Source organism: Physeter macrocephalus, chromosome 14, assembly GCF_002837175.3.
Source record: "Physeter macrocephalus isolate SW-GA chromosome 14, ASM283717v5, whole genome shotgun sequence".
NCBI classification, from domain to species: Eukaryota; Metazoa; Chordata; class Mammalia; order Artiodactyla; family Physeteridae; genus Physeter; species Physeter macrocephalus.
The window spans coordinates 89,376,752-89,401,362 of record NC_041227.1 but is presented as its reverse complement, the minus strand read 5'-3'; the positions used below and the strand labels follow the sequence as shown (position 1 = coordinate 89,401,362).

At 46.0% G+C, this 24,611-nt stretch overlaps 1 protein-coding gene across 1 annotated transcript in view; it reads right to left on the bottom strand.

Moving 5' to 3' along the window:
* Positions 1 to 12,635, bottom strand: part of ASGR2 (asialoglycoprotein receptor 2) — a 14,037-nt gene extending 1,402 nt beyond the window's left edge. The window contains exons 1-6 of the mRNA XM_007100691.3: positions 12,282 to 12,635; positions 7,719 to 7,838; positions 7,447 to 7,542; positions 6,646 to 6,717; positions 6,426 to 6,512; positions 6,185 to 6,330 (exon numbers count right to left, since the gene is read on the bottom strand). Of these exons, the coding sequence (XP_007100753.2) occupies positions 6,185 to 6,330; positions 6,426 to 6,512; positions 6,646 to 6,717; positions 7,447 to 7,542; positions 7,719 to 7,838; positions 12,282 to 12,405 (645 nt within the window). The 5' untranslated portion in view covers positions 12,406 to 12,635. The remainder of the gene's footprint in view (positions 1 to 6,184; positions 6,331 to 6,425; positions 6,513 to 6,645; positions 6,718 to 7,446; positions 7,543 to 7,718; positions 7,839 to 12,281) is intronic.
* Between the last annotated feature and the right edge of the window lie 11,976 nt (positions 12,636 to 24,611).

The following is a 24,611-nucleotide window of genomic DNA, read 5'->3' as shown; positions in this document are numbered from 1 at the left end:
CTTGGGCTTCCCTGGTGGCGCAGTGGTTGCGCGTCCGCCTGCCGATGCAGGGGAACCGGGTTCGCGCCCCGGTCTGGGAGGATCCCACATGCCGCGGAGCGGCTGGGCCCGTGAGCCATGGCCGCTGGGCCTGCGCGTCCGGAGCCTGTGCTCCGCAACGGAAGAGGCCCCAACAGAGGGAGGCCCGCATACCACAAAAAAAAAAAAAAAGTGGTCTTTGAGATAGCTTGCCAGGGTTCATGCACACCTCCTAGGACAACAGACATCTGAGCAACTTTCTCTTATAGATATGGCCCTTTCTGGGAACTTAAGTCCCCTGGTTTGGGAAGGCAGCAGAGGCAGGGTGTGATCACCTTGTTTTATGAAGGAAACAGAAGGATGGGTGACCAACATGCACGTGTAGCAGTTCCCTTTGACAGCATATGAAAGGTCTCCAACTGCATTTGGAGGAAAATTTCCTAATTCCACTCTCATGTCCTAGAGACCCAACTAAGTTTGCAGTTAGTCACCTCATCTAAAGGCAGCTACAGTAGCACCTTTGGATTCTAGAATCCTGCAAATAGGTCAACATCCTGCGCATGAAGGGACAGCCCTCAGAGGCTGGTAGGGCTGCTCCCCAAAATCAAGGGAGTCAACAGAGCTGGAGGGAAAGTGACTGGAGACAAGATATTCTATTCGCTGCTGCCCCCGTCCCAGTCCCCTCTTCCCATCATCACAAGAAGCTGAATAACTGAGCAAAGAATACAAATCATCAGTATCCAGCCCTCTGTGTTGCAGACTGAGGGGAAGAGTGAAACAGTGCCAGGTGATCGAAGAAGATAGTCCAGAAGAACGCATCTGCCCTGTTCACGAGTAAATAACAGGCAAGAAAGAATTCAGCCCATTCAAAGAAGTAGCACAGGGGAGTATTACCATGGAACTTGTGCAAAAATAAAGAGGATGGAAAGGAAGAGGAGGAAGAAAAAAGCACTGTGATATCAAAAGAGAGGTGAAAAATGTACTTTGTAAAGAAGGCATGTTTCAAAACATAAGAGGATAGTGAGAACAACTTACATCCTCAAAAACATTAAAGAGGAGATGAACAACATAAAAATATGAAACAATATATCAAAGAAGAAAGATAACAATGAAAAGTAAAGGGAAGAAATGGAAGAGAAAATTTTGAAGTAAAAAAAAAAAAAACAAAAACCCCCCAGCAATTCAGCAAAAAACCAAGCCTGAGATACAAAAGATAGGCTTGAGAAAAGAACCCAGAATACAGAGGAAAAGAGAGAAAGATGGAAGCAAATAGCAACAAGATGATGGCTATGGGGGCAGACAATGGAGATCATTTTGGATGATGTGCTCCAGAGGAAAAGAGAACAAATGGTCAAGAAAAAATTTTCAAACACAGGGCTTAAGAAAATCTTCCAGAATGTTAGAAAACCTAACATTATGTGTTAAAAGGACTCTCCTGGCCTCAGAGTAAAAATACAGAAAGAATGAGCAACACTGAGATATATCTGGACGAGGTTAATGAAATTCAAAGATAGAAAAGACTCCAACTATTCGTGCAAACATTTAAGGAATGTGGGAGAGAAACGAACAAGGCATTATAAACTTCAAAGTTGCTAAGAGACTAGATCTTCATTGTTCTGAACAAAAAAAGAAATGATAATTATGTGACAGGATAAAGGTGAGAGCTAACACTACTGTATTAATCATATTGCAATATGTAAATGTATCAAACCAGCATGCTGTACACCTCAAACTTACACAGTGTTAAATGTCAATGATATCTCAATTTTAAAAAAGAGAAAAGAGTGAGGCATGTGAAGGTGTGCTGGTTTCCTCATCTTTCACATGGAAAGTTATATAACCTCTTTTATTTTTTGAAGCCAATAAGTTTCAGCCCATCATTTAAAGTTATGACAGTAATTACTAGTATAATGAAAAACAGGCCACATCTAGTCCAAAATAACACAGAGGAGAAAACAAAAAGAATACACCTCTGATAGCAAAGGGCAGAAAACAAAAGCAGCATACAAAACAGAAACAAAAAGACTGGATTAAAGATATGCATTTTAAAATAAATGTAAGTGAGAGAGCCCAGAGATAAACCCACACACCTATGGCCAATTAATCTACAAGAAAGGAGGCAAGAATATACAATGCAGAAAAGACAGTCACTTCAACAAGTGGTGCTGGGAAAACTGGACAGCTACATGTAAATCAATGAAATTCGAACACTCCCCCACACCATATACAAAAATAAACTCAAAATGGTTTAAAAACCTATATATATTGGGACTTCCCTGGTGGTACAGTGGTTAAGAATTCACCTGCCAATGCAGGGGACACGGGTTTGAGCCCTGGCCTGGGAAGACCCCACATGCTGCGGAGCAAGTAAGTCCGTGTGCCACATCTACTGAGCCTGTGCTCTGGAGCCCGTGAGCCACAACTACTGAAGCCGGAGCGCCTAGAGCCCGTGCTCCGCAACAAGAGAAGCCACTGCAATGAGAAGCCCACGCACTGCAACGAACAGTAGCCCCCACTTGAGGCAGCTAGAGAAAGCCCGCGCACAGCAACAAAGACCCAACGCAGTCAAAAATAAATAAATAAACTTATTTTTTTAAAAAACCTATATATGACATGTCACCATAAACCTCCTAGAAGAGAACATAGACAAAATATTCTTGGACACAAATTATAGCAATATTTTCTTAGATCAGTCTCTCAAGGCAAAAGAAATAAAAGCAAAAATAAATGGGATCTAATCAAACAAAAGCTTTTGCACAGCAAAGGAAACCCTTAACAAAACAAAAAGACAGCCTATGGAAAAGGAGAAAATATTAGCAAATGATGCAACTGACAGGGGTTAATATCCCCAATATAAAAACAGCTCATACAGCTCAATATCGGAAAAGCAAACAACTCAATAAAAAAAATGGGCAGAAGACCTAAATAGACATTTCTCCAAAGAAGACATACAGATGGCCAACAGGCACATGAAAAGCTGCTCAGCATGGCTAATTATTAGAGGAATGCAAAACAAAACCGCAATGTGGTATTACTTCACACTGGTCAGAATGGCCATCATCAAAAAGTCTACAAATAATAAGTGCTGGAGAAGGTGTGGAGAAAAGGGAACCCTCGTACCATAGCAATATTTTCTTAGATCAGTCTCTCAAGGCAAAAGAAATAAAAGCAAAAATAAATGGGATCTAATCAAACAAAAGCTTTTGCACAGCAAAGGAAACCCTTAACAAAACAAAAAGACAGCCTATGGAAAAGGAGAAAATATTAGCAAATGATGCAACTGACAGGGGTTAATATCCCCAATATAAAAACAGCTCATACAGCTCAATATCGGAAAAGCAAACAACTCAATAAAAAAAATGGGCAGAAGACCTAAATAGACATTTCTCCAAAGAAGACATACAGATGGCCAACAGGCACATGAAAAGCTGCTCAGCATGGCTAATTATTAGAGGAATGCAAAACAAAACCGCAATGTGGTATTACTTCACACTGGTCAGAATGGCCATCATCAAAAAGTCTACAAATAATAAGTGCTGGAGAAGGTGTGGAGAAAAGGGAACCCTCGTACCCTGTTGGTGGGAATGTAAGTTGGTGCAGCCACTATGGAAAACACTATGGAGGTTCCTTAAGAAACAAAAAATAGAGCTACCATATGATCGAGCAATCCCACCCGTGGGTATATAACTGGGAAAGACATACCTGCACCCCAGTGTTCAGAGCAGCACTATTTACAATAGCCAAGACATGGAAGCGACCTAAGTGCCCACTGACAGATGACTGGCTTAAGATGTGGTATATATATATATAAGTATTGCTCAGCCATAAAAAGAGTGAAATATGCCATTTGCAGCAACATGGATGGACATAGAGATTATCATACTAAGTCAGACAAAGGCAAATATTATATGGTATCACTTATATGTGAATATAAAAAATAATACAAAGGAATCTATATACAAAACAGAAACAGACTCACAAACAGAAGACAGAAAACAAACCTATAGTTACCAAAGGGGAAAGGGAGGCAGGGAGGGATAAATTAGGAGTATGAGGTTAACAGATACACACTACTATCCATAAAATAGATAAGCAATAAGGATTTACTATGTAGCATAGGGAACTATATTCAATATCTTGTAATAACCTAAAGTGGAAAATAATCTGAAAAAAATATATAACTGAATCACTTTGCTACACACCTCAAACTAACCCAATATTGTGAATCATACTTCAGTTAAAAAAAGAAAAAAGGGGCTTCCCTGGTGGCGCAGTGGTTAAGAATCCACCTGCCAATGCAGGGGACATGGGTTCGAGCCCTGGTCCAGGAAGATCCCACATGCCGCAGAGCAACTAAGCCCATGCGCCACAAGTACTGAGCCTGAGCTCAGAGCCCACGAGCCACAACTACTGAGCCCGCGTGCCACAACTACTGAAGCCCGCGCACCTAGAGCCCGTGCTCCGCAGCAAGAGAAGCCACTGCAATGAGAAGCCCGCTCACCGCAACGAAGAGTAGCCCCCGTTCACTGCAACTAAAGAAAGCCTGCACGCAGCAACGAAGACCCAACACAGCTAAAAATAAATAAATAAAATAAATAAATTTTTTTAAAAAAGAAAAATAAATGTAAATGATATACACTCACCTCTTAAAGGCAAAAAGTCTCTTACATATTCAGTTTTTAAAAACCAAAAACAACTATACACAACCTGTAGGAGAAATACCTTAAGCTTAGCTGAACAGTAGAGTAGCATCACACGGGTGGGGTTGGGGGAGACCTTAAAAAAATCTCAGTGCCCAGGATGGATCCAAGATTAATTAAATCAGAATCTTTGAGTGTGAGACCAGGTGTCAATATGTTTTAAATTCCTCAAGAGCTTACAATATACTGCGAAGGCTGAGAATGACTCATCTATAAGAGACTCAGAAAGGCTGGAAATAAAAGGATGGGCAAAGATACATGAAGCAAATGCAAGCGAAAAGAAATCAAGGACCAGTCTATTCATATCACGTGAAGACGAACTCAAGGCAAAAAGCATTAAACAGGACACTGACGTTCACTTCAAAATGATGAAGGTGGGGACTTCCTTGGTGGCACAGTGCATAGGACTCTATGCTCCCAATGCGGGGAGCCTGGGTTCGATCCCTGGTCAGGGATCCCACATGCATGCCGCAACTAGGAGCCCGCCTGCTGCAACTAAGGAGCCCGAGAGCCACAACTTTAGACCTGGTGCAACCAACCAAATAAATAAATAAATTTTTTTTTTTTAAATGATGAAGGTACAATCCCATCCACCATGAAGTTGTAGCCGGCATGAAATTTTGTGGACCAAATAACAGACTGCTGAAATCTTAGGTTGACCCACATGAAATTCATATTTTATAGGCCAATACTGATAGAATATTGGCAATTTCAACCTGGCTGGTAAAGCAAGATATGTTTGGAATCATTCTACCATGCAGAACGTGTGGCAAGTTACTTAACCTCTCTGCTCTTTAGTTCCCTCATCTCTATGCCCCTCGGAGTGGGGATAACATGAATGCCTACCCCACAGGGTTGTGAGGATTAAAGTGGATAAAAGTGCCTGGCACATAGTGAGGACTCAGGAAATATTACCATTTACTTTTCCCAAAAATGCCCCACCTGTTCTAATGAGTTGGTTCTTCCCTGTGAACTTGCCATTTGAGGTTGTGGTCTGGTGATAGCATCAGGAAGGGAGACCTGGGGTGCTTTGGAGGAACCCAGTAACCCACAGCAGGGAGTCTCTGGGAATCCCACCCACTTAGCAAGCTCCTTTCACCCAAGGGACCATCACACGCCAAGGCCAGCACACAGCAAGCAGGGACTCTCAGCGGCTCCACTGTGTTCTCCACCCAAGTCCCCGCCCTTTAGTTCACCCTGCCACATATTCTGTCTCCTGACCTGCTCCTCATCACCTGGTCACCTGGTCACCTGGCTCCTGTCCTTTGCCCCAGCTCCAGGCTGTAATCTCCCACCTCTTAAAATCAATGGCTTAGATTCCATCGTGGATCTCCCAGAGCTGGGCCAGACTTCTGCTTCTAGATTCTTCCTCAGGTTAGAAAAAATAACAAAACAAGCCTGACCCAGCCTCCCAGAGTTTGCATTCCCAAGGTTTCCTCCTGCCTTTGGGAAAGGTATGGTTTCACCTGTTCCTCTCTGGAGTTGATGACCACCAGGTGGGCGTCCTCCAGCTGGCAGTACTTCTCAGCCTCGGGCCAGGGCTTCCCCGAGTGAGAGAACCAGTAGCAGCTGCCTTCGTAGTCCACCCAGTTCACGGGGCAGCATTCTGTGCCTGAAGGCATTGGGGGACAGAGGGAGATCAGATCCAGCTGGACGGGACAGGCAGGAAGGACTGGAGAACCCCACCCCGCCCTGCCCCGTCCCTACCGTTGCTCTGGAGGAACGCCATCTGACAAGCCAGCGTGCGCATATCCACGGGGAAGTGCTTCAGATGAAGCAGCAAAGTGGCATGATCTAGGGGCCAGGGTGATGACAGTGGTGTGGGCAGTGTGTGTGCCCACCTACCAGGACTCCAGTATTTGGCTGGGGAAACACAACACACACACACACACACAAACACACACACACTCAAGGGAGAGTCTCTGACCTGCTTTCAGGTCTTGCTGCTGTTTTTCCAGCTTGGCTTCCAGAGATGTCACCTTGTCACCGGCGCTGCCTCCTGAAAAAGAGGAAAGCTAAACTGTTTTCCCTCCGTTCCGCATCCCCAACATCCCTCTATCCTCACACCACTGGAGCACCAGTCTGGGCCACCTTTACCTTGACGTGGGATGTTGCACGCCCCGCCCACTGGTCTCCCGACTCCGCCCACTCTTCCCGATGCTGCGCAGTGATTTTCTGAAGCGTAAACTGCGCAGGCCTGTCCACTGCTAAATCCTTCCGATGGATCCCCACTTTCTCAAAATAAAGTCTCACGAGTTAGCACGGCTTGCCTGCATGGCCCGGCCCCTACCCACCTCTCTGGCCCACACCTCCTATCACACTGGACGCGTTTAGAGTCCCAGAATGTGCAGGGGTCTTCCTCATGCCCCGGTCATCACAGACTCTGCTCTCTACCTGGCTCTAACCTCCATCCTCCACTCTATGCCCCGGTCATCACAGACTCTGCTCTCTACCTGGCTCTAACCTCCATCCTCCACTCTAACACCTACTCATCCTTCAGGGACCCTCGGCTCAGGAAGCAGCATCCTTGGAAGCCTTGCCCAGCTTCTCCGGTTGGGTTATCTGCCCCCATCTGTGCACACCCTGCCCCCAGCACCCCCCAAACACTCCCCTATTGCAGATCCAGCACTGGGCACCCAGCACGGAGTCCAGCAAACCCACGCTGAAAGACCAGCTCCTTGACCATCCAGCCCATCCCACTCCCTCCCCTAGGGGCGTGCCCACTCACCATGGGAGCTTAGAGCCAGGATCTCCATCAAGGTGCTCGAGGAGAAGTTGCTGAAAGTTTCCTTTAGGGTCTGCAGCTCCACTTGCAGCTGTGCTCCTTGTCAGACAGAACAGGATGAAGTGGGCTGCGCTCTGTTCCATATCACTGTCCATCTGACTGTCCCCTTCCCCACCCCAGCACTGCCCCCATCTCTTCCCCTATCGTGGCTCTCATTGCCCCCAGCACTGCCCGTATCGCCTCCCCCACTGCTGCCCCACCCCTGTGACCCTTACTTTGGGACCCCATCACACACACAGCCACCAGCAGCAGGATGTTGAAGCCCAGGACAAGCAGACTGAGGCGGAGCTTGGAGCAGAGACGCTGCAGGACAAAGGGCTGGGGAGGAGGCGTCCCTGCAAGAGAAGGGGTGTCAGGACGAGGGGCAGCGGAGGCAGGGGAGCTGGAGAGCCAGCGTCATGGAGCACCAGGGGAACAGAGCCTGAGGACGTACAGCCTTGGGGTGGGAGGGGGCGAGAGGAAAGTAGATGGGGGTGCTATTGGGGGAGTCAATGGGCTTTACCCCAGCGTTCATGCAGCGTGCGCACACACACACATTTGCACACTCGCACCCACAGGAACTCATGCAAACGTGCACACACACACAGGTGCATATGACGCACATGCATGTGATAGTCACATCATCTGTGTGCACAGCCTTGATCTTGGACCTGGGGGTCCTAGAGGCTAGACCCTGTCTTGAAATTTGTCTGGGCCCCTCAGACAAATCCAAAACTGGGACAACCGCCCCCAACTCCACCGGGATCCTTAAGTCAGGGTCATTCCAGCATGGACCACTCCCCAGGGGCCGCCTCCCAAGCCCATCCTCTCATCTCCCACCACTCAGGGCCTCCTTGCCCTCTTCCCTCCGCCCTTGCCCCCCAGAAACCTCTGTTCCACCATAAACCTTCTCCCCTTAGCGCTCAATCATCTCACAGAAACCTCTCCGTCCCCCCCGACCAAGCTGAGCCCTGACCCCCCCCACACACACAATCACACACGCATTTTTCATTTCACACTCATGCGTGCACACACTCTCCTTAGCACATTCTCACACACGCACTACGATGCCCGTCCTCTCACACACTCTCGCACATACTGCAGCACACGTAACACACTCACACACATTCTCACACACCCACACGCTCTCACACCCGTGCACCCACATCTTTGCACACACAGAGCTGGCCTCTCCCCTCCTGCCAACTCTGCAGGCTTGGCGGTGGCTGTCCCCCCCAGCCCTGAGCTCCTGCTTTTGTATCTTCCTCCTGCGAACAGAACACTTCCTCTTCTCTGCCTTGGACACTGAGCCCCCTCTCTCCACACCCAGGCACCCCCCCCATCCACCCAGAACTCTTGACCCCTCACACCAAGGACTGTCACCTTCCTCCACGTCAGCCACACCCAGCCTTCCTCTTGACCCAGACAGGCATGTCTCTGACACCCCACTGCCCACGCCCCCCTCTCAGCATATCCTCCCCTTTTCCTCTCACCCCCCCAAAAGTCGTCCTCAATCCCCTGGGAGAGAAGCTCTCCCAGACCACCGTCTTCCCCACCCAGAGGGGACCCCATGGCTGAGCCCTGACTGCTCTCACCAGCACCATCCACTCAGCGGGCCCTTGTCCTGCTTCCCACCCTGACCTATGACCTATAAACCCCTGACTCTGGGTCAGCTCCGCATTTATCTCTGCACCTCTACCCTGAAACCAGACCCTCCACGGCTGATCAGCTGTGCCACCAACTGGCTCTGAGGTCACAGACAAGTCATTGAACCTCTGGGCGCCTCCGTTTTCTCATGTCCACTTAAATGAGGAATCTAAAAGAGTCAAACTCATAGGAATTGAGGGTAGAATGGTGGTTGCCAGGGGCTGGGAAAATGAGGAATTGCTGTTCAAGGGGTATAAAGTTTGTCACGCAAGTTGAATAAGTTCCAGAGATCTGCCGTACAACATGGTGCCCGAGCTCACAACGGGCTGTTGAGCATTTTAAAATGTGTCAGGTGGGTACATCGCATATTAGGTGTTCCTACTGCAATTTTTAAAAATTGGGGGAAGAACAGCAGCTACCTGAATGGATTATTCTGAGAATGAAATTAAACATAGAAAGTGCTGCACAGGCAAGTCTGAAAGTAAAAAAAACGGGTCTAAACATGGACCCAGAGGGGCTAGATTTACCTGCCTCCCAGAAACAACCACAACAAAAGACAGATAGCTGTAAGACACAATATTTTTCGAGACACTGGGATTCAGGAAACAAAGGGCAATGATCCCTGTGGAGACAGGAAACAAACAAGGTGAGCCCTCTGATTGCCCCAGCCTCCTGCTGGGAGAAAGTTTTCAGGCCACAGGGCAGGGAGGGGAAATCCAATCAGAGCCCAGCAGACTCCCCAAGTCAAAGAGATGGAGCTGGGAGTCTGTGGAGACCAAAGGGGTTAGAATTCACAGGACAGAGGATCAGAGAAGAGAGCTGCAGAGAGAATCCCAGAGATCTGAGGAGGGTTCCCCTCAAGCAGGCAGCTGAGTACTGATCAACACATGCGTGTAAGGAAAACTACCCAAGGCCGGGAGAAAAACAATCCAAAAGCATTAGGGAACAGTGCCTGGCAGGAATAGGGCCAAGAATAGTGCCTGTTCCCACCAGCCAGACTGGAAATCTCATAACCCACAGGGCACTGGGTAGAGTACCCAAGAAGTTCCCAACCCATCTAACAAATTATAAAAGCAAACCCAAAAGGATCAAATTGACTCCAAGTTACTTAACCACATCCCAGAACAAAGCTCATGAATATTTAGAGGAATACAAATATATCCAGCACACAATGAGGTAAAATTCACAATGTCTGGCATCCAATCAAAGATTACCAGGCATACAAAGAAGCAGGAAAACACAACTCATAATGAGGAGGTTAATAAATCTACCAAAACTGATCCAGAACTGACACAGATGTTAGAATTAACAGACGACATTAAAAGTTATTGTAAAATAATCAAAAATTAAGTTGGCTATCAAAGAAGATATTTAAAAGTCCCAAGTTGAACTTCTAGACATGAAGACTACAATGTCTGGAATGAAAAATACACTGGATAGAATTAACGGAAGATTAGACATGCATAAGGAAAGATCAGTGAACTTAGAGACACAGCAATAATAACTACATAAAAAGAAACACCCAGAGAAAAAAGAATCCCACCCCTCCTTCCAAAACAGAAAGACCACCAGTGAGCTGTGGGATCACTAATATATGTGTAATCGGAGTCTTGATGGAAAGGGGAGATGGGGATGCAGAAAAATTTTTTGAGGAAATAATGGCCAATATATTTCTAAATCTTCTGAAAACTATAGGCATATAAAAGGCCGAGAAGAATAGAATGTGGTCCCTGGTAAGCAGGTGGCAGATGTCAGCTGTTGACTTAAAAAACTGTTCGAGTTCAGTTTTATTTGAGGAGGTGAGGGGAGGAGCCAGGATATATAGGGGTTTTGCAACAAAGGGCAGGTAGTTGGGAACATCAAAAGATTATCGTTAATTAAAGAAAACCAGATATCTCAAGTTAAGGAATTTATTTCTATGTATGGGAAGATGCAAGAGTCTGGGCTCACTGAAATCATTCCTTTGATATGCACCTCAGCCATCTGGGGCCAGTATCCTGTATTCTCACACCCTGAGTTTCCTCAGGGCTCACCGCAGGGAGTGGCTGCAGTCTGATGGCTGCTAGACGGCAGGTATTCTTTTCAGCCCCGAGTTCCCGCAGGGCTCCGCGGCTCACATGGGAGGGTTGCAGTCGTTGATGACTGTGACAGCCTTTGTTTATGGCTGTGGCAGGAAATGTGTTCCGTTTATCGCAGCCACATGAAGGCAGCAGAGGCTGCTGGAGAGACATGTACTGATGGTTGTACCTGTTCGGTCTCACCCTGCAGTGCTGTCCACCAGGCCTTTTTTGGGAGAGCCCCCTCTCCCACGAAATCCAAAACCTCTGGACTCTCTCCAAGCCTCCAGTTTAAACACTGAATCCTCTTGTCTTCAGAAGATTCAACAATATCCAAAATCATTTTTGAGTGTTGACTACATACCAGGCAGCACGTGGGCCCCGGGGTGCAGAGGGAAGTAGACAGATATGGCCTCTCCCCATGCAGCCTACTGCCTGGTGGAAAGGTCTGCCAGCCCGCTACCCCAGGAAAGGAGAAGTGTGGTGGGGATACCTGTCCTTCCTGCTGTTCCTGCCCTGCCCGGCTCCCACCCTCACCTGCAAGAGCACCTGCCCTCCCTTGGTCCGCCAGCCTCAGGACTGGGGGATCCCTGCTCCCAGCCCAGGCTAACCAATCCTCCTCCCTGAGCTTCGAGTCCCAACCCCTCCTGGTCTCCACAGAGCTTCACTCCATCACCAGCCCATCACACCTGACACCCCTCCCCCACCCCAGCTCCAGCCCTTCAGCCTAGAATTGCTCAGATCTTTCTCACCCAAAAACCTTCTCCCAGACACTTGGAGCCTTCGGTCCAGATTTGCTAGAGAAGGATCCAGGCAGGGCGCTTGGGGTAAGTGGGAATCTTCCAGAATCTCTGTGCTCTTTCCCTCCAACACACACCTACCCACCCCCACCCCCCACCCCACACACACTCGGCACACGCTACTGAGGCTGGAAGGAAGAGGGGAGACCCCTTTCCTGGGGTCCTGGGGGTGGAGGAGGTGAGGTCAGGGGACAGTCCCTGGTCGCAGAGTGAATGTGACAGAGACCTCGGAGGGACAGAGGGCGACCAGGAGCTAGACCAAGGTGGAGGGAAGCCCCAGACACCAGCCACTTGCCTTTCCTGAATGGATCTTCTCTCCTGGGACTGTGCCCACGAGTGCCTGGGCCCTCACCTCTGCAGAGCTGGTGGTCGTTCTCCTCAGAGCCCAGCTGCTGGATGTCCTGAAAGTCCCTCGCCATGCTGGGTCCTGGGCTGTGGCTGGACCCGGGCTGGGGCTGGGCTCGGGCTTGACGCTGTGCTAAGATGCTAATTCAGGCGGAGGCTGATAGTAGGTCGAGGCGAGGCAACGGTTTGGGTTGGATCTGAGGTTGGCGGGAAGTGTGGGGCTGAAATACAGCTGGGTCCCATCCTTCCTCAGGAGATGCTTGGGCCTTGACATGGCCGGGAGCCTCCCCTCCATACGTTCCAAATCACCCCACATCTTCCCATCAGCCCCCCACTCTCTCTGAACCAGGGTCTCTTTAACCCCAGACATCCCCGGTCCCGCCTACCTCCCGATCTCGGTTACCTGCTACAGGTTTAGAGGGCTGACTCTCCAGTCTCCCAGGCAGCCCAGGCCCCAGGGTGAAGGACGGGCTTGAGCCAGGGGAAGTGGAGCAGGTGGTGGTCACAGAGGAAAGGAGGGAAGGGGAGGGGGCCGGTCCAGGCGAGGGCCCTGAACCCGTGTGTCTGAGTGTCCAAGTGCTTCTAACCTGGCATCTCCTGCCCCTGGGACTTTGGACGGTAAACAGAAGTGGCTGGAACTCAGGCAAAGCGTGATGGGGGCGGGGGGCAGGACTGTCTCTGTCCCTCACAGAGAAGGGGTCTCTTTGGTCTGTCCGCTTTCCCCCCACAAGCAAGTCACCTCACTCCTCATGGCACATTTGGGAGGGGGCCAGGCCAGGAGGGGCCGGGGTGCAGTTGGCTCTTCCCCCTCTGCCCCTCCCCCCTTTCCCTTCCCGCCTCTGAATTTCCCAGAATTGGTGGGCAGATATCCCTGACCAGGATCAGAGGGGCCGCTTCTGCGCTCTTGCCCAATCCGGCATCTGAGCCTAGGCGCACCCCGCCGCGTCCTGCTGCGTCAGCCACCAGGCTCCCCGGCTCTGGGCCAGATGGCCTCACTCTCCAGGAGGGGAGTAAAGCCCCTCAGGGACCCAAAGTTCGAGGGAAGGAGGGAAGAGCATCCCTTCAGAAGGCAGTGGGCAGGAGGGGTTCAACCTCATAAATAAGCCCCTTCTGTGGCCCTGGCAACACAAACCTCGGTCCTCACACCCAGCCATGGGGCTGAATGATCCACAGACCTTTTCTCAGGTAACTCTCACCCCAGAAGGTTGGTCTTCTGCTGTTCCCACTTCACGGAGGAGGAAAATAGAGCCTTGGGGAGATTAAGTGACTTGACCCGGGTGGAGGTGGGTAGGGAAATTGGGAGGCAAAACCGGATAAAGAAGAAAAAAGTCATACCATCAGAGGGGCTCTTCACAGTCCTGTGAGGAAGACGGGGCTCCATGAACCGAGAAGCGTGATTAACTTGCCGTCTACTCTCGCGAGAACAATAGCTTGGGAAAGAAAACCCGGTTTTCGTCCCTGATTTTCTGACCCTCACCAAACTTAGCTGCTGGCTACGGGCAGATTTCCTTTTATAAGGCTGCCTGTGTTTCCCCTTGTGCTGAAAAGGGTTTGGGACAGAGGCCTGTGCTTTTCTTGGGGTAACTTTCTGACACACAGGAAGTAGCCACACACTCCAATAGCCTGGCATTCCTGCGAAGCCACAGAAGCAGTGGTGGCTGCTTTGCTTTTTGACTGTAACTCGCAGTAAGAGATACGTTTCACAGTGTGATCCAGAGCACACACGCAGGCACCCACACACACGCATAGTTGTATGTTTTACTTTCTCCTGAATCCCCAGTGCCTGGCATATAGTAGGTTCTCAATGAGTATTGACTGAATGAATGAATGAATTTGTAGATATATTATTAAGATGAATGTTTCATAAAACAATGCTTACCTTACTACTTGCATTCAAATTCACGACAATTAAACTGAGTTTCCCAAGTTGGGGTCACAACTCAAAGTTTGAAAAACACTACCATGAAAGTCCCAATCTTGGCAGGGATGTGGTTTTAGTTCCAAGATGCAGGCACAAGCTTAACAAATGGCTTATTCTACTGAGTATCCAGGTTTACCAACTGCCATCCAGGGATGGGGGGGATTCTCACCGGCCACCTACGTTTACTGAACTAATTCCAAGTTTCAGGGTACAACCCCCCACCCTGGCACTGGCGAGAGAGGACAGAGAAAACAAGACATTCCTCTGCATCCTTCTCTTTCTCCCTATTTGAAAGTCAGCATTTCAATTTACCAAAAATTGACATATGCTTGGGCTGTTTCTGAAGTTTCCATATTGTCTCACTTTTTGTTGGTTTTCTGATTTTGGTTATGGAATCCTGTTTCATTTGGTTGATTTGGATTTTTTGTTTGTTTGTTTCGTTTCCGTACCTCAGGTGCAGGAAGTTAGGTTAGTGGTATTCCTGAATTCATGACACCCAGTCCTCCTCAGAAGTCTGAGCAAGACCTTTCTCTTATTTTATTGCTTTTCCTCCTCCATCCTGTTTCCCCACACCAATTCCTCGACTCTTCAGAGGCAGCCAAAATCATGTGTTTGCAACTTTTTACAGTCTCCAAAGATGGCGGCCGTCAAGTTCTCCCCTCACTGTCCATGCAGGTCACACCACCCATCCAGAGGTCGAGTCCATTTCCCCTCCCCTTGAATCTGGGCTGCCCGTGTGACTTGCCTTGACCAATAGAAAGTATTCGAAGTGACAATCTGTCAGTCCTGGACCCAGCCTTCAAGAGACCTGGAAGCTTCATTTTTCACTCTTGGAAGCCGGCCACCAGGCTGTAAGGAAGCCCAGCTATCCTGCTGGAGAGAGAGACCTAGTGGAGAGACCCAGGGGGGTAAGACACAATATGGAGAGAGAGAGAACATGAAGGCGCACCAAGGCCCTCCACATGTGAACAAAGACTGGGCTCTTCTTCCACACCAGACCAGCCAACAGCTGAATGCATCCAAGTGTGTAACCCTCAATGCCGAACATGAAGGCGCACCAAGGCCCTCCACATGTGAACAAAGCCTTCTGGGCTCTTCCAGACCAGACCAGCCAACAGCTGAATGCATCCAAGTGTGTAACCCTAGCCAATGCCACATGGTCCATGTGGCCTAGGCCTGCTCAGATTTCTGACCCAGAGAATCCTGAGAAACAATAAATACAATTGACCCTTGAATGATGCAGGGGTTAGGGGCACCGACCCTCCACTGCAGTTGAAAGTTCAAGTGTAACTTCACCCCCTGTATCCCCGGTTCAGCATCTGCAGATGGTATAACACAGTTTTAGTGAAAAAAATCTGCATATAAGTGGAACCATGCAGTCCAAACCCATCTTGTTCAAGGGTCAACTGTAGTTGTTTGTTTTAAGCCACTGAAGCTTTGGGTTGGTCTGTTATGTATCAATAGATAACTGAAATAATATATATTCTTAAATATGTATCCTTATCAAATATGTGGTATAATTTGTGTGCCTATCTGTTTTTTAAAGTAGATAAATGGAACTTTTATACATCTCATTTTACCTGACATTTTTCACCCAAGAATAAATGTTTAAGATCTAACCATGTTGCTATTTGTACATCTGGTTTGTTGCTATGAACCGCTGCACAATATTCAGTGGAGTGTATCCATCATAGTATATTTACCCGGTCCCCTAATGATGAACCCTAGATTGTCACCAACAGCCAATACCCAACTACCACAATGAACACATCATGTCCCCATGTGGACCTAGGTGAGACTGTCTCTAGGGACTATATCCAAGAATGAAATTGCCAGGTCACAGAATATTCTCACACTTAATTTCATGCACACATGCACACATTATTATTTTTTTTTTTTGCATCAATGAGATCCTATCCGCAATACTCTTTTTCAGTACAGTTTTTCTTCCTTTTCTTTCCTTATTGCCTTATGCTTCTCTACTCTGTCCCCTCACTGCATCCTCTATCCTTGCCTCTCCTGTGATAATATTAATCACCTAGAAATGGTCTTACTGTTTTATCTCTGCTATTAATGCTTCGTCAAGTTCCCATGTGGACCTAGGTGAGAATTTCCCTGTGAAATATACCCAGGAGTGAAAGTGGGAGGTCACATAGGATTCTCTCGCTTCATTTCACTGAGTCCTGGCAGGCTCTACGTTTTCCAGAATTGTTGTGCCCGTTGACACTCCCACCACCAGGACATGAGGGCTCCCTTTTTTGAGTCATCCTTCTCAACACCTGATATCATCCAGCTTCTCAGTAGCTGCCAGCCTGATGCCATCTCGCTGTTCTGGGTTGCATTTAGGGTTAATAGTGGGTCTGAACATTTCTTCATCTATTTTCCAGTCTTTCGGATTTCCCCTTGCACAGACTGGGTTTTTACATCCTTTATCCATTTTTCTATTGGGTTTCCTGAATTCACTTTGCTGATTTGCAGAATTTCTTGTATATTCTTGATACTCTTTCGGAAAAAAAGAAAGGTCTTTTGAAAATAAAAAATATTATCGTTAAAGCCAAAACAATTAACAGAAGTTTTGGAAGATAAAAATTAGGAAATCTTTCCAAAAAAAAAGGAACAAAAGGACAAAGTTTATTTTAATTTTTAATGAGAAAATAGCTAAATTGGGGTATTTTTTTTTCCCCTGGCATCATGTTTCCATGTACATTTCCCAGTAGGGAAACTCTCTGGGCCTCCCTCCCCACATCCCTGCCCCCACTCACTCCTCCCCAGGGGAGGAAGCCTGACGCTGAGAACGCCTGCCTCAGCCCCATGGGGCTCTCTTTGGTGTCTCCCTGCTCAGTTTGTGATCTACTTTCTGCCAGGACACTGAGCCTGCCCCTGCAGAGAAAGCCTGCTTTGCCCAGCTCTGCCTGTGACTAGGTAAATATGTCTGCCTAATTCCTGGATGAAATATTAACAAGTCCTTTTGATTTAAGGTTCTGAGCCAAATCCACCTTCACTGCTTATCAGCAATAAAGCTATTACTGTATAATAATAATAATAAAGAATTAGAATGGATTCCACTTTTCAGCTGTTACATTCAACATTGGGAGACAGGATGATGCCTTCAGACTTCCAAGGGAAATTTTTTTCAACCTGGAATTGTAAGTGCAAATGATCATTGGCATGAGAAAGTAGAATAAAGAGCTTTCAGACGTGCCATGGCTCAGAATATTTATTTCCTATTTCTACTATGTTTGGAAGTACCATAGAAAGTGAGGAAATAATCCAAAAACAAGACACGTAAAAGAATATCTCAGTATGGGACTTTTTGTATTATTAAATAAAATCTTATTCAACTCTTTCTGTATTTCTGCCTACAGGTTGGCTTTTTTTCGTTGCTAACTAATGAAATTCGAGAGCCTGGCCTTAAAAATGCAAGTCATTTTATAATAAATAATAAACTTAAGAGATATAAGGAAGAGATGAAGACTCATTTTTCTCTCTTTTTTTTTTTTTTGACTGCACTGAGTCTTCGTTGCTGCCCGCCGGCTTTCTCTAGTTGTGGCGAGCCAGGGCTACTCTTCGTTGTGGTGCACGGGCTTCTCATTGCAGTGGCTTCTCTTGTTGCGGAGCACAGTCTCTAGGCGCACGGGCTTCAGTAGTTGCAGCACGCGGGCTCAGTAGTTATGGCTCACCGGCTCTAGAGTGCAGGCTCAGTAGTTGTGGTGCGGGCTTAGTTGCTCTGCAGCATATGGGATCTTCCCAGACCAGGGCTCGAGCCCATGTCCCCTGCATTGGCAGGCGGATTCTTAACCACTGCGCCACCAGGGAAGTCCTCTCATTTGATAGGCTGTACAGTGAGAATGATCACAAGCCTACCCATCTTGTTCTCCTATGAACTATGGAGACCAAGGTGGACTTTCATAATCCTTGTGAATGTATTCTATTCTCTGCAACATTAACTCTCTCTTTGGAAGGCTTAGGATTCCCAAAAATTTCAAAGAAATTGTTGCCATCACCGGTAAAAATAATTTCCCAAAAATGCCTGTGATTCTGATTGGTTGTCTTTCTTGGTCACTTGTTGCACTGGGAATTTCTAAGCAAGGTTATAATTCTTATTTCAAATCAGAAATAGTGGCTCAGTGGCCCTTTCCTCTTTTCTCAAGGGCATGATGGAAAAACTAAGAGCTAGGACTCCACTAGACGGATACTTAGCAAATAATTTGAATTAACACTCAAGACAGCGGCTAAGAAGACTATAAAGAAAGTCCTCCTGAGAAAAGTGAATTCGATTTTATGGAGTTTTAATTTTAAGAAATAGAAAATTATTATAAGGAAAACATTGCAAGATGAATAATTATTATATCTCCAGTAAAAGCAAAAGAAACTGTACAAGAAAGAAAATGTTATAATAGTAGAGTAATAGGTCCTAGAGGACATAAATATTTACATAGACATATAATGTGAGTGCTTTCTTTTTATTTTTTATTTTTTTGAACACTTTATTTTTAAACTAAAGATGCCGCTATTACTATATTTGGAAGAGAGCAGTGGCATAAGAGAGCTAATCCTCATCTCTCATAGGAAATAAATGGTCTAACATTTATAAATCCCCTCCTCTACTTTGTCCAGTGGGCACATTGCAGGGGTGGGGAAGGGAGGGTGCAATAGAAAGAGTTGGAGGAAACCTGACAAGTAATTGTCCTTTTGCTTTATGAAAAGGTTGGCCCTGGGCCTTGACATGACTTGTGCCCTGGTAGGAAACCATTTGGAGAACACAGTATCTTAATACATTGTGGACCCAGGTCTCTACTTCCTGTATCTTAAAGGATGTTAGCTAGAATTCTAGGAATCACCTAGAATTTTAACCACTGGATGTGGGGAGCACATGAGAGCCAGGCTTCTGGCTGAGCCAAGCATGTGACTAGTGGTGCCACTCATCAGTCAAGGGGCGCATGGGGAGATCTGGTGTGGCAGCAGGGGCAAGGAGGTTGGGTTTCACTGGGGACATGGGTTTATCACACTGGTGGCCCATTCAGATGGAGCTATCTAGGAGGCAGTTGGACACAGATGAATCTAAAGCTCAGTGGAGGGACTTCCCTGGTGGCGCAGTGGTTAAGAATCCACCTGCCAATGCAGGGGACACGGGTTCGAGCCCTGGTCCGGGAAGATCCCACATGCCACAGAGCAGCTAAGCCCATGCACCACAACTACTGAGTCTGCGTGCCACGACTACTGAAGCCCGAGCTCCTAGAGCCCATGCTCCACAACAAGAGAAGCCCCCGCAATGAGAAGACGGCGCACCACAACAAAGAGTAGCTCCCGCTCGCCGCAACTAGAGAAAGCCTGTGCACAGCAACAAAGACCCAACGCAGCCAAAAATAAAGACAAAATAAAAATAAATAAATTAAAAGAAAAAAAGAAGGACATTCTCACACATAATCCAACATGGATGAACCTGGAGGACATTATGCTAAGTGAAATAAGACAGCCACAAAAAGACTAATAGTGTATGAGTTAGAGTGGCCAAATTCATAGAGACAGAAAGTAGAATAGTAGTTGCCAGGGGTTGGGGGAGGTGCGAATGGGGAGTTATTATTTAATGGGTACAAAGTTTCAGGTTCTCAAGATGAAAAAGTTCTGGAGATGGATGGTAGTGACAATTGCACAGCAATATGTACTTAATGACATTAAACTCTACACAAAAATGACTAAAATAGTAAATTTAATGTTATGTATATGTTACCACAACAAAAAAGTGGAGAAAATGGAGAAACAAAAAGAGATTTAAATTGCTATATCTCATCAAATATAAGATGCCATCAATTGTAAGATACTTCGTTATTTATGTGCCACATAATTTTTTTTTTTTTTTTTTTTTTTGGCCATGCCATGAGGCTTGTGGGATCTTAATTCCCTGACCAGGGATTGGACCCAGGCCCTCAGCAGTGAAATCACAGAGTCCTAACCACTGGACCACCAGGGAGTTCCCACCACATAATTTCTTATCACTTAGAATTTCTATGGTATACTCACTACATGAGCTTTTTTAGACTTATTTGGACATGTATTTTATCCTATATCACTCCTGTGCATACCTAAATATAAGTAAAGTAAAATAGTTTAAACATTCCTTAAACTTCTTCATCTTCAGAATACAATTCTTTTGAATCGTTTTTCACTCAGAATTGTCGGTGCCCGTGTTTTCCCACACAATGTCGTCCTCTGTGCCATCAAGAGTGTTACTGATGCAGCTTTTCTTAAGAGTGCTCCATTGTTATCGCCAGGATTTTCTTCCAAACAGCTGATCTCCATTCTACAAGCTTTCTTTATTGTTCCAGAATATGTCAATGGAAGGTTCTCAGACAAGATTCAGAACTCATATTCTTTCCACAAATGATGCTTAAATGGTTAGTTGTCTGAAACACGGAGGCACTGCCATGACTGGTCAAGCCTTTGGGAACAACAACCACATTTGGACATGCACAGGTAATGACTTCTATGTCACAGCTATCACCTGGATGGAAGCAATTGTGGGATGTCATCAACTATAACATATCCCAATTTCCGAGATGTTAACGTGAAAAAATGTACATGATAACAACTATAAAGTATAGTATAAGTAAAATTATGAGGCAGTAAGGTAGAACCACTATATCCAAAATACATGTAAGAACTGTAGAAAAAAGAGTAGAAAACAACGGAGAAGAAATAACCTAAGAAATAAGAGAAAACACTTCCTCAAGCTGTATAAAGCCTTCATCTATTGCTCCAATGGATTCATCTAGAAATTGATCCCTGGTGTCTGAAGCAAATGCAACCCCATTCATTTATTAATTTGCTTGTGTATTCAGTTAACAAATATTAGGAGCTTGCTGTGCTTCAAGTATTATGAACAACTCAGAACACCTACACTCCAAACCTTATTAGTGCCTCAAAAAAAAAAAGCCAGTATATTTCTTTCTCTCTGATAATAAATACTATGTAACCGTGTCTCCCTTTTCACTTTAGTTTCCAGGAGTCTCAGAGTGAAACCAGAGACTAAACATTAACTACTTTACAAAGTAGTAGTCCTCGTAGCCTGTATTACTTCTGTTTATCTTTTTCTCCCTATCTTGACTTTCTACTTTCATTTTCAGTTTCCCCGATCCATATTCTTTATTTTCAGACGTATTTTGCCATCTCTCTACTATGTATTTTTATTGTAAATCCTTCAAATACTTTCAGAACTTATGTATCCCCTACCACCAGCAGCCAACCTGCTTCTCCATGGGCTCTCCATGGAAAGCCCCAGAACCAGCCTTGACCCTTCTCTCTCCTGTCACACTGGTGAATTACACATCCTGCCCATCCAACCTTCTAAACATTTCCACAAGCCTTATTACAGCAGCCCCAGCTCAAGGTCCAAAAATGTCACTTTATTTTTCCATAACTGAATTTGAATAGTATATCAAGCCTTCTTTCTGCTTCATAGCAGAAATTTTTATTAGAACAGGATAAGGGATGTAGTGTTTACTTCTAACAATAACTTGAGATGCGGTGAAAGAAATCTGTTCACTTTCCTTTTGTGCCACTTACATCCCACCACACACACGCGCGTGCGCGCGCACACACACACGAAAAGAGGCGATCACAAGCTGCCAGTTTCAACGAAGGTCAAGTGTAAACAGAAACAAGTGGGTTTTGTGAACCAGAAGAAGTGGATGTTCTTTTTTTATAACAAGAGGATGAGATTTTTAAACAAATACAAAGAGTGGGCTGGAAGGAAGAGGGGATGAGATTTGGAGAAGGGAGTTTCTGCAGGTAAGGGGTGCCTTATTCCCCCACCCTGGTGGCAAGAAGTCTGCATTCCTCCCAGGATGTATGGGCTTCCAGAACTCTCTCAGAAGCTTAGTGATAGTTTCACAAATAGGGCAGTAGAGATGATGCTTCTGAGGGCCAGGGACCAGAGAATTGATTTACTCAAGCTAAGCCTGAAAGAACCATCCCTAGCAAGGTGAGGGAAGTCCCCTCTCAGCAACCCCACAGCTCTTGGAAGACTAGACTTTTAAGAGTTCCTGTAACCCCGCAAGGTGAAGGCAAAGCATGGGTGATCCTGGGGGAAGTGTCACAGAAGTCATCTGGCTGGGCCAAAGGAACCTGTCAGAAGGGGACAGAGTATGGACCACCCTGGGGGCTAAAATGGAATGTTCCCCTATGGGGTCAGCACATGGCAAGTCAATCAGACATCACATAGAGGCCCAGTAGATTTGGATCCTGCCCAGCTTGAATAAATGGTAAAGAATTCTGTATTCACCCCAGCAGTAAAGTGAAGGAGGGCATTGCAACCTTAGTGGTTGTGTACCATTCCGTCTATTCAATCTGACCAAACAAAGTTATGGAATAGATTCAATGGAACACAGGGGATGTGAGTCGAGAGTTCATTCACATCTTCGCAGCTAGAAAAGGGCTTAGAAATTCTCCCTGTGGCTCCAGGAGAATCATTCAAATCACAAGCAGCCCCAGGTCCCATATCCCAGTCTCAGAACTCTGACCAGAGAGAAGCCTCAGCCCCAGGTGACATGGGATGGTAACGCTTTTCCTCTAGGGAAGTGTATTCTAAACCCAAGAAGGTTTGAAACTAAATACATAAATGACAAAGTAAATCAAATACATGGTATTAGTACTTTTGTGTTAAATGTAAGAGCAATCTAATATATTGGGTATTGAGATGTGTAAGGAGATTTAGTATACTAAAGATTTGAAGTTAGCCTTGGGATATCAAGTTCAAATATAAAATCAAGTACTTGATTTTAGACTTGTGGTTTCAGTTGGAAAGTATAAAATAATTTGATAATGTCTGTAAACAGTATGGAATGTTTAAGAGGCCTTGAGATTCATTATGAATATTAATTTATAATAAATTAATAATAAACAAGCTTAGTTTTTGCTTGTTAGGTCAGGCTTTTTTTTTTTGCCATACCACACAGCGTGTGGGATCTTAGTTCCCCAACCAGGGATTGAACGCGGGCCCTCAGCAGTTGAAAGCGCAGAGTCCTAACCACTGGACTGCCAGGGAATTTCCAGGTCAGACATTTTTAAATATGTAAAATAAAATACATTGAATGTGTAAATTCAGTTTAAAATGTTTCCAGGCATTTAACTGCACTGTGAATGGGACGGATTATTTTAGAGAGTTTTGTGTCTTCAACTTACGTCATTCTACAATAATTAATGAGAAAATGAAGTTGGTGGCTCTTATTTTGCTCAATTTATAAAGAGAATAATCACACTTAGAAGCTGAACTTATAAGAAGCTTAAAGAAAATGAGTTTTTAAATCTATTTGCACAAATTGATTATTAATTTTTTTAAACCAAATAACAGTAAATAGTCCTTTCTGTAAACAAATACCACCACAAAATCAAAAATTTACCTTGACATTAGGGTCCATGTGCCAAGGGGCTGGGGTCCAGGGCAAGCTGTCTAGAAGGCACTCACCATGCCAAGAACATCCACAGTAGAGCCCATTCTGACTCCCCTCTGGCCAAGCAAATAGACTGAGCAGAACATCCACTGAGCTCCACCATCACCAGCCTCAGAAGCCAAGAAGGTGGACATCCCACTCCGGCCACCATGTTCCCACATCAGGAGGCTCTGTATCCATCACCACCAACCCTCCCCTTCCCTCTTCCCTGCTCTGTTTTTCTCCATAGCACTTGTCACCATTTAATATATTATGCGTTGGGGGTACATAGATTATTATATTTCTGCACATACTGGAACACAGACACCATGACAAGAGGGACTTGGCCTCATTCAGTCCTAAACCCCCAGGCCCAGAATGGTACCTGCCCGTGGTCTGCTCCCAATAGTATATGGTGTGTGAGTGAATGGATAGCTTTTGTTTCTTACTGTCTGTTTACACGTCTCCCTCCCTGTCTGGACTCCAGCTCCTGGAGCTCAGGAGCTACCTTATTACCACTCAATATTCATGCCAAATATTCTGGCACCATGCCCAGAAAAAATGCGTGGGCCCAATATATGTAAAAGTGGCCCCTGTCTGAAGGCAGTGTGGAGAAGACCAAGGCCTTTGGAGTCAAAAAAAACCCACAAGTTTGAGTTCTGGTTCTGCTACTTACCAGCCAGAAGTGAGCCCTGGACAAGTTACTTAAGATCTCTGAACTTCAGCTTCTTCAGATGGAAATGGATATTATAATAACACCTACCTCTTGCTGTTCTTGGGAGAATTAAATGGGTTCATGGCAGGGAAAATATCTAACACTGAGCCTTTACACAAAGTTCCTTTCACAGGAGATGCTCAATAAAAATCCATCCGCATGGGCTTCCCCGATGGCGCAGTGGTTGAGAGTCCGCCTGCCGATGCAGGGGACACG